Source organism: Stigmatopora nigra, chromosome 2, assembly GCF_051989575.1.
Source record: "Stigmatopora nigra isolate UIUO_SnigA chromosome 2, RoL_Snig_1.1, whole genome shotgun sequence".
Lineage (NCBI taxonomy): Eukaryota > Metazoa > Chordata > Actinopteri > Syngnathiformes > Syngnathidae > Stigmatopora > Stigmatopora nigra.
The window spans coordinates 14688515-14698206 of record NC_135509.1 but is presented as its reverse complement, the minus strand read 5'-3'; the positions used below and the strand labels follow the sequence as shown (position 1 = coordinate 14698206).

General features: G+C 38.0%; 1 protein-coding gene across 1 annotated transcript; it reads left to right on the top strand.

Annotated features, from left to right (window-relative positions):
- The first annotated feature begins 5 nt into the window (after positions 1 to 5).
- On the top strand, positions 6 to 8754 carry LOC144187090 (uncharacterized protein C3orf20-like). The gene is made up of 17 exons (XM_077710597.1): positions 6 to 143; positions 214 to 287; positions 1059 to 1399; positions 2259 to 2288; positions 2613 to 2657; positions 2736 to 2838; positions 3338 to 3529; positions 3614 to 3763; positions 3832 to 3952; positions 4476 to 4595; positions 4988 to 5135; positions 5485 to 5662; positions 5788 to 5865; positions 6525 to 6882; positions 7413 to 7529; positions 8213 to 8355; positions 8421 to 8754. Exons 1-17 carry the CDS (start codon positions 60 to 62, stop codon positions 8551 to 8553), a joined length of 2415 nt encoding a protein of 804 aa, XP_077566723.1. The 5' UTR covers positions 6 to 59; the 3' UTR covers positions 8554 to 8754.
- Positions 8755 to 9692: the final 938 nt, after the last annotated feature.

Here is a 9692-nt window from a genome sequence, read left to right as displayed (position 1 = left end):
GTGTCACTTGGTGACGCAAGTGACGCGAAAGGACTCCACTCGTGAGCGAAGCCGTCGTAATGGTCAAAGCTCGAGTCAATTCTTCCCTCCACATGAATTCGTTGACGCTGCTGACCCCCAACCCCATATATTTCTTCGACCAGGTGGGCTTCCCTCCCGAAACAATCGAGTTTCTCGGTGTTTTTCCTGATCATTTGTTTTCTCTCTTGGTAGCCTGCACCAATACGAAGTAAAAAGGGCAAAGTTGTGAATTTGGTTAAACCCAAAGAGGAGAGGAAGGAAAAAAGGTATGTCAAGTCATGTGTATAATTTTAATCTATGTCTGTCAAAGAACTTGAACTATTTTTTTTTGCATCGGAAGTTCACAGTAGTGCATGTTCTGAATCGCCTCTCATGGGTCGTGGGGGGTGCTGGAGCATATCCCAGCTGACTATGGGCACCAGGCGAGGGGCACCCTGAATTGGTGGTCAGCCAATCGCAGGGCTAAAAGAAAGCCCAGGGAAAACCCACAAAAACCCGTGGAGAACATGCAAACTCTACACAGGAGGACTGATTTGGGAATGAATATATATATATATATATATATTGTTACAAATTCTATTATTTTATTATGTTTTTTCCAATTATAAGTACATTTATAATTGAATAAAATGGTCAATATAAGGTAATGATATATAATATGCACATTGATTACAGCCCCAGGTAAAACTGCAGTTTTTTTGTTTTTGTTTTACTTGGAATTCAAGTCATTGCATGTCTTCGATAGCAATATATGTCCAATTCATTTAAACTGGAAAGACTGGCTATGATATGTCTCGATTGTTATTATTCATTCATACTAATAAATCACCTGCAGTATTTTTTGACTAAACAAGCGACCTAATCAAGAACTCAAAATTAAAACATTCTTTTATAAAATATCAATAAAATCAATTTTAAATCTCTTATTTCATTACCCAATTGGATGAAAGCTGGTGGCATTGAAACCCTTCACCAGGAAAAGTATCTTTTAAATTATTAAGTTTTTTTCTACGTTTTGTTTTTGTGTTATTTCACAGGTCAGAAAATGGCAAACTGTTAAAGATCCTGAAAAAGGCCAAAACCGAGGAACTCCCAGACATATTGACAGGCGTAAAGGAAGAAAAATGCGAAGATGACTCAGCAGAAGATGAAAATGAAGACCCGTTGGCTATCCATAAGCGGGCAGCCCCTCGCCTGCTGAATGAGTTGGGTCGCCTACTGTACCGGACCAGGGGCGCCGCTTTGCAAGCGGCCGACATCTTCAACTACTCGGCGGACACAGCGCTCAAGTTGTCTGCTAAAGATGCTGCACGATTCAATGCAGCAAGGAGGAGAAAGGCACAGAAGAAAACCACTAAAACTATTCAAGACGAATTTGGTAAGGCCTGCCACACACTCGGAACGAACATTGTCCAATCAGCCTAGCATGCATGTCTTTGGAATGTGGGAGGAAACCGGAGTCCCCGGAGAAAACCCACAGAGGCCCTGTGAGAACATGCAAATTCCACACAGATGGGCAGCCCTGGATTTGAACCTTGGACTCCCACTGTGAAGCCGATGCGCTAACCACTCAGTCGCCAGGCCATCCACCATTATTATTATTATTACTATTATTATTATTAAATATAGGGGGGCCCAGTAGTGCGAGTGGTTAACGTGTCAGCCTCACAGCTCTTGGGTCCTGGGTTCAAATCCAGGTCTTGTCCATCTGTGTGGAGTTTGCATGTTCTCTCTGAGCCTGCATGGGTTTCCTCCGGGTGCTCCGGCTTGCTTCCACATTCCAAAGACATGCATGCTAGGCTGATTGGACAATCTAAATTTCCCCTAGGTATGGGTATGGATGTGAGTGTGAATAGTTGTCCGTCTCCTTGTGCCCTGCGATTGGCTGGCCATCGATTCAGTGTGTCCCCCTCTGGCCCGGAGTTAGCTGGGATAGGCTCCAGCATCCCCTAAGGCCCTAATTATGATATAGCGGTTCAGAAAATGACATATTATTATTATTATTACTATATATATATTATTACCTTAGTCTTTGTAGATCTCCTCAGACATATGTGACAGGTGGGACAAAGATAACAGGACAACTGAGCAGGAAAATAATAATGTCCTCCTAAAAGATAAAATATGTCAATATATAAAATTTGGAACTAAATGTTTACTTGCATCATTGTTATTCTGAAAGACTGCATCATTGACATTGTGTAATGCAAACCTTAATTTGTCTTTGGTTTGTTTAGATATTGAAGATGATCTCAATGAAGTGTCTGGTAAGTCCTTACTGCACATTGAATAGGTTTTAATACGTTAACACATTTTATCACATTCATATGCGATGTGGATAGTTCAACAACCAGACTATTTAGTATTGTGAAATACTTACCATACTGTTATCATATGCAGGGAATGTGAACATTTCAACACCCTGAAATAAAACGTTTTAGTACAAACTTGCTCATGTAATGTCGGAGTTGAATCATCTACACTTTTTCTGTTTCCAAATTTTTACGAGGTTAAAAAAATATTAAGGAAAATAATCTTACAGTTAATTTGTCTATGTTGCTCTTCTGTTGAATCCTATTCCTTCCATAAAGCTCTCAGCCCCACAGATGAGAACATGATAAGCAATCAAGATCCAGGTGGGTGACCAGTAATCGCCGCCATTAGACATAGAATTATTAGGCCTTGTTTCATTATTACCGTTTTCATGTTTTTAGAATGGCTTGCTATGCCAGTTCAAGCCTTGGAGGAGGATACGCCTCCTCCTCGGAGTGTGTGCCAGTGGGTGTTAGAGAGACTCAAGGCCAGCAAAACTCCAAAGTGAGCTATGTCAATATCTCGTCTTCACAATATACAGTTGTATGTTTACTTATGAAATGAATATGTTGCAAAAGTAGTCTTGTAACTTGGGATTTTTTTTATAAGTAGTAGAGGCTTATTTTACATTGAATCAATATAATTTGTTCTAACCCTTTTAAAAATGAGAAAAGTGTACCAATTTAGTTTGAAATATGATGAACAAAATGATTTGTATGAAGCAATTAAAATGGGAAAGACACAGATATGTTCCAATGATGTGGAATTGCGAGTGGCAGCTCAGTAAACATACTTGAACGACAAAGAAATGGCCAGCTCTGTTAGGTTTTCACTCATTTATTTTGGCACTGAAAGATCACAACGCGGCTACTGTCCATTGTAGCTGACGCCAATAACAACACAGGTCCAAACAAAACCAAAACCGAAAGCATTACGTGTATTTCTTCCACACATGTCGCTCTTTCTAGTCATCAATCATAAACATCATGTTTCCATCTGTCAGCTTAAAACCACGAGTGATGGATCAAGTGCCAAGTACTCCCATCCTCCGCCACTACGTCGATCCAAAGGTGGGGATAAAGTCCAAGAGTGTGTTATGCGAGCCTTCAACTTTCAACGAGGAAGGGACTCCTCAGCGGATACCTCCGCTCAAGAAATTACATTGCAGGATCACCAACGGAACCTCCTTCGTATAGTATCCTTTACAATGGCTATTTTCAAGGTAGCTCAGCGGCTCTCATGGTGTTCATCTGTTTGCACCTTGATGCCGTGCCCTCAGCTACCCGTCAGGCAACATGGCTGTATGTCACAGCCCCTCAGGTCTTCCGACAGGAGGCTTCTACACCAACGTGTTCACTGACAGCCACACTCCCGGCATCCTGGCTACTGTCACCATGTATGGCGATGGTTCTGCCTCGCACCCTGTCAGGTGGGTTAACACTCTTATTTTGGTAATGTGGCTGCTTTATACAATATGTTAAAATGATACTCCTTCAGCTCTGCGGTGACAGCCTTGTGGGACCAACATGGGGGACTAATGTGCGACTGGGAAGGCAAGCTCAAAAAGGAGTGGAGCTGGAAACCAGGCGAAGAACCACCTGAAAAAGTTCTCGTCAAGGTGAACCATAAATGTTAAAATTATTGTATTAGGGTCTATTTGGTCACATTGTGTTCCAAAACCATTATTTTTCGAGTGAATTCAGAATATCTGATTGCACCTTACAAACTCCATCAGGCAAGAACCTCTGTTACCGCTGCTCATAACGTACTAAACAAAATGTTTTATTATATGTAGTATTTTTTTCATGTTCACTAATGTGATTTGCCTGTATGAATACTGTAAGAATTTTATTTTATTTAGTTATGAATAATGGTTGCATATAAATGAATATTGTTCTATTTCCACTGCATACCCAAGTGCTTCCAAACTGAATTGAATCATAATAGAACCATTATCGTTAAAGATGTTTTTTTTGATTGAAAAATATGCTGAAAGTATCAATGTCGTGAATCATTTCATACCAAAGAAGGTCGATCCCATTGATTTTATTCAGAACCAGTTATGAATTCACATCAAGCCTGAAGTATTTATTTGACCTATTATATGCTACGTAAAGTCATAACTTCTGTGTGTGTTGCAGCTGTCTAAGGGCATCTCACTACGGCTTCTCAGTGGTACGTCAGCTCTTCTGTGTTTCAAGTCTGATGACAACAAAGTTCAGATCCCACTCTCAGCAGTCCCATACTCAGCAAAGGAAGTGGTAAGACTGATAACATTGATGATAGGACTTATGCATATTTGTTGAGTAGATAGAAGTTAAAGTGAATGAACTCTTGGGTCCTGGGTTCAAATCCAGGTCATGTCCATCTGTGTGGAGTTTGTATGTTCTCCTCGGGCCTGCATGGGTTTCCTCCGGGTAGGCTGATTGGACACTCTGAGTGTGCATGATTGTCCGTCTCATTGTGCCACATTGGGATTTGCTCCAGCGGTTCAGAAAATGAGATGAGATGGACTACAATGCAATACCATATTGTCTTATTTAATATATAGCAGAGGCCAAATTTTGCTTGTGATGACTGTCAAAATTAATGGATGCTACCAATCAGGATTGAAATCAATTTAGACGTGCCATCCTGCCATGTTCCCCTACAGGAGCCTGACCAGATTGTACCAGAGACAGAGGGAACAGTGTTTGCACGCTGGAGAAAAGGATGTTTGGTGGTGGGCGAAATAACCAACCTACGGCTGAAAGTGCGAGATCTCATGGACGCTTGGCTGAAATATTACCGCACTGCCACTGGTAGCTGTTTCATACTGCTCTTTTTATCTACAGTAAACACTGGAGATATATTCTTGACCTTAATTAATACATTAAAAATCATCTTTTTTTCCCCACTTCTGCACATGACCTTAATTAAATACATACAGTCACAAAACACTTTACAAAGTATCATTCAAGATGTTTTGATGATCCACAATCAACAATAGACTAAAGAGGACAACTTTCTTAGAGTTGTGCAACAAAAATATGCACACAGCAATAAGAAAAGCATTTAAATATAATTGAATATATTTAAATACAATCTCTTCTATAATCTATAATCGCTCATGGTAAAGTGTTATTTATTGGTGTGTTTGCTCACATGCAGGTATCAAGCGAGGTGAGAAGAAGAAGTCCATGTCTTTGAAGGGAAAACACAAAAAACGGTCTAAAAAGTCTGAACCAGAACGGGCTAGCACCAAGCTGGGTAAGAACAAAGAGAAAGGACAGGAGAAACAAGAGCCACCGGCAAAGAAATCAAATCGGGAAGCTCCAACTAAGCAGAGGTAACATGTCAATGTTTAGTGGCAAAAAGACACTTAAAATCAAACATACGCATATAATGTTAACAAATACCTCTAACTTTGTTTAGTTGTCACTAAAGAAGATGAACGCATTCTGAATGTTTCAGGGGACCTACAAAGAATAACAAGGAGCACAGTATGATACAAATCGGACCTCTACGCATCCATGGGAACATCAAACAGGAGTAAGAGACCTGGATGTGTTGGGTGTCATTTAGCCAATATTCACTCACCATTTTATAATGCCGTTGGCCATAACTCATTGGCTGATCAACTATGAATTGTTTCTCAGACTATTCAAATCAAATAAATAAATGTCAAAAATCAAAACAACAAATCAAAATAGATTTTAAAAATGTATTTGATCATTTAGGGACCTCTTTTAATTTAGAAATTGTCTAAATCCAGGAATAAATATCAACATTTTTGGTGAATTTACACAAATGACCGAACAAACTAGAAACCCAATTGTCATTCATGGAAGAAATAATTGTCATTTACAACTGTTGCACATATGCCATAAAAATGAAGTTGAATACTAGAACAGTAGCTCTCAGTGTCAAATATTGGTGAACGATTACGCAATTGTTGCTAATCTGGTTTAAAGGAGTTATTAAATAATACCAAAAACAATGAAATACCTGTTATATAATAAACAATATGCTAAATATAGTTTCGTCTTATCTATGAATAAAATAAAAGTGACAGCCAATTTCCAAAACAAACATATGCATTTATTACATAAAAATGGCTACAAAGTGAGTACAAATTGAAAGAATGACACCCAACACATCCTCATAAGTTGATTGACTGTTTTTCGTCAACATTCTGACCCTCTCGCTAGGTTAGTGGTCCTTCCAGACCATCCCAACTCACGTCTGATCAGCCTTCCTCGTTTCCCCGTGCACTCGCAAATGGTCCCCTCGGTGCCTCTCACTGTGTGCCCCCTGCTGCTCCGGGCAACCCAGCTCAAGCAGCTTAGAGAGAATGCACCCAAGAGATGCTGCTGCAGCACAGCACAGATGCCCGTTCTGCTAGACATAGAGTACGACGCCTTCATCACAGGTCAGCCGCAGTACAGCCAACAGATTCTGGTTGTGGTCGTCACCCTACCTATCAAACCGAGCGTCAACCTGGAGCAGGATGCCATCCAGCAACTTTATCGCAGGAGCAACCGGAAGAGAACCATGCCCTGTACTCAGGTGACAAAAGGGGGGAAAGAACTCCAGAGATTTATCCTTTTATAATGCCCTCCAAAATGTGCTGAGCACATCTAGTCAACTTCAAAAAGATCATCTAATGAGGCAAAATTAACATGCACAATAATGGGTTTGTTGTTCTAATGTTTTCAAGGGTGAAAAGCGAATAAATAGTATAATACCTTTTGTTTGCTGTTTTGCTAGGCGACATTTAGATTTTATATGTGCTTAGTAAGGTTAGTAAATAAGGCTTAGTATCTATAAAAGTACAGAAATTGGAACTTTTCAACTATAGGTATAAAAACATTAGTAGAAATGGCGAGGACGAGACAAAATACATTATTTAATTTAAAAAAATAAATGTATAGTAGTTTGTTGAAAAAGATTTAATAATAAAATACAAATCCCCTTAACAGACACTATTATGTTGATTTTTTCCAGTAAGGAGGCCATTATAAAGACCACCAATGTACATTAACTTGTCAGTTTTTTTCTTTTTTTTTTTACATTGGACAACTTGTTTGCACTTTCAGTGTCAGATGGACTCATTTCGCCTGGTGAGATATGAAGTGTCCACCGGGGCGTTGGGCTGTCCAGTTAACAACATCCTGTTGCAGCATCGGCACAATGTCGCAGCTGGCATGATCCTGGTTAGTACCAAATATGCCCAGCTGTCTCAACATTAACTTTTAGTTTGACATCTGAGCAACATTTTGTCATCTGATTGGTTGTTTACCCTCATTTACTAAAACCAAACTTTCCTTGATATCATTGTCTGTGCAATTTAGAGCCACTTAACCATGCAATATTTCAAACTATTGCCCTTGGGGGCTGAACTATAGCCATAGCTCAATTGCCAGTATCACAAAAGCTAATAAAATGTTGTGTGATATACTATATTTTGGTATTGATCAAATACGAAGTAAACTTGGGCCAATGTTGTCAATACCAATGTTTTTTAGTGTTTTTTTTTGTAGGTATCACGTTCAGCTGCTTGAACACAAAAGTAGAGTGTCTTTATGGACACAATAACAATACTTTTCAATGAAATGAACCTATTATTTTATTTTTATTTCATCTGATCCATGCTCTATACATTATGTCAACATTTATTATGGAATATATAAAGAGAAAATATAGATTTAGTTGCCGAACTGATATTTTTCATATTTTAATATGATAACAATCAATTTAAAGTTATTTAAAAGCATGAAGCATGGAAATACATTCAAGTTATCATGTTAGGATGTGATGTTGAACTTTTTTTTCTTAACGTGGCAGCATTACACTTCTCTACTTACATTATCTAATGAAATCCTATCTAATCTGTTAGATGTACATCCGAGGGCGGCTGATGTTTTTGGGCTACGTGTCTAATGGTCGCACATTCTCAGTGTTGGACCTTCAAAAGCAAATCTCCAGAACGAGGGAAGACTACAGGATGGGGGTGAGCCTCCCTCCCGATTACAAATTCAGGTAGGACTGCACCAATTTTGCAATTTGAAGATGAATATCTTGATGTAATTCTTCATACTTTGCAGCGAGAGTGCAAAGGTCAGCGCGAGTTCCTCTGATGCCTCAGACGCAAATAACGTGGAAGGATCAACACATAGGCTAAATAATGACATCACATTGACTCACATACCAGACAAAGACTATGCCACCGAAACATGAGACTAAACCAAAGGTGCAAATATTTAATTTTTAAGCTGTTTTTGGTGGGAATTTTTTTTCCAAAGATAGTTACATTTATTTTACAAAAAAGCAAACAAAATAAAAACAATAAGATGGGAACAAAATAAAAACAGCTGTAGTATAGGAAATATTTTTGAACGTCTTTGTGGAATAACCATACAATGTATTCTTTTGCTACTATATGTCATCCAATCAAATACTTTTGTTTAAATTATGTGTAGTAGTACAGTGACGTAGATTTTTTTTTTAAAGTTTTTATTCTTATTGTGTATGATGTTGTGATAAATCAAATACAATCTGCATGCAATAGAAACATACACTAATATCAAGGAAAACTTCAATGCAGCATTTAAAATTGTTTATTGTTGTTTCTATTGTTTTTTCAAATTCCTATTTTTAAAGTTGTTGTTTTTATGGGGAAATGAACAGAATAAAAATGATTGCATGTTACAACTACTTTGTTTTTGATTGGATTGGATAACTTTATTCATCCCGTATTGAGGTAGAGGTCTGCATTTGATAACAACACCTTCACAAGAAGGGACAAAAACATGAATACAAAATGGGATGACTCATTGAGTTGTAGTAGGCGTGAACAGAAACCCAGAAATCGAGATTGATCAAATGATAGATTAGCATTTGTTTTATTTTCTGTTCACTATCAAATTGCTAGATATTTAATAATTGCAATTTAGCAAAAGCACCACAACTTTTTCCTGTGGGATTTGAGTTGCACTTCCTCACCCATATTCCAAATATGTCATGGAAATGCATCAGTTCATTGAAATCAACATTTACAATGTTTTTAATAAGGATGATGAAACAAACTAAGATTATGAAATTATCTGATACATTTTAAAATGTCCGTATTTACAATACAAACAAATGAGGTCATATAGCAATTTTGAAAAGCATGTAATGTATTTTCTTAATTTAGAAGCAATCTAAATGTCTAAATGTCCAAATCAAAATCAATACCTTGCAGGCTCCTATTCAGTTTTCACTCAAAAATATTTTTTTCCCAAATTTCCACTTTTTAACAGAAAGTCATAATTTCCTATTAAAATATTAAATATTTTTGGTTTCCATTCCTTTTTTATGATATTCACATCATTCTA

Excerpts from the sequence above, each read along its gene's own strand:
- LOC144187090 (XM_077710597.1), top strand. The coding sequence starts at position 60 with ATGGTCAAAGCTCGAGTCAATTCTTCCCTCCACATGAATTCGTTGACG. Across the intron at positions 3,764-3,831 it reads TCTGCCTCGCACCCTGTCAG|CTCTGCGGTGACAGCCTTGT; the intron begins GTGGGTTAACAC and ends ATACTCCTTCAG. Across the intron at positions 8,356-8,420 it reads CCTCCCGATTACAAATTCAG|CGAGAGTGCAAAGGTCAGCG; the intron begins GTAGGACTGCAC and ends CATACTTTGCAG.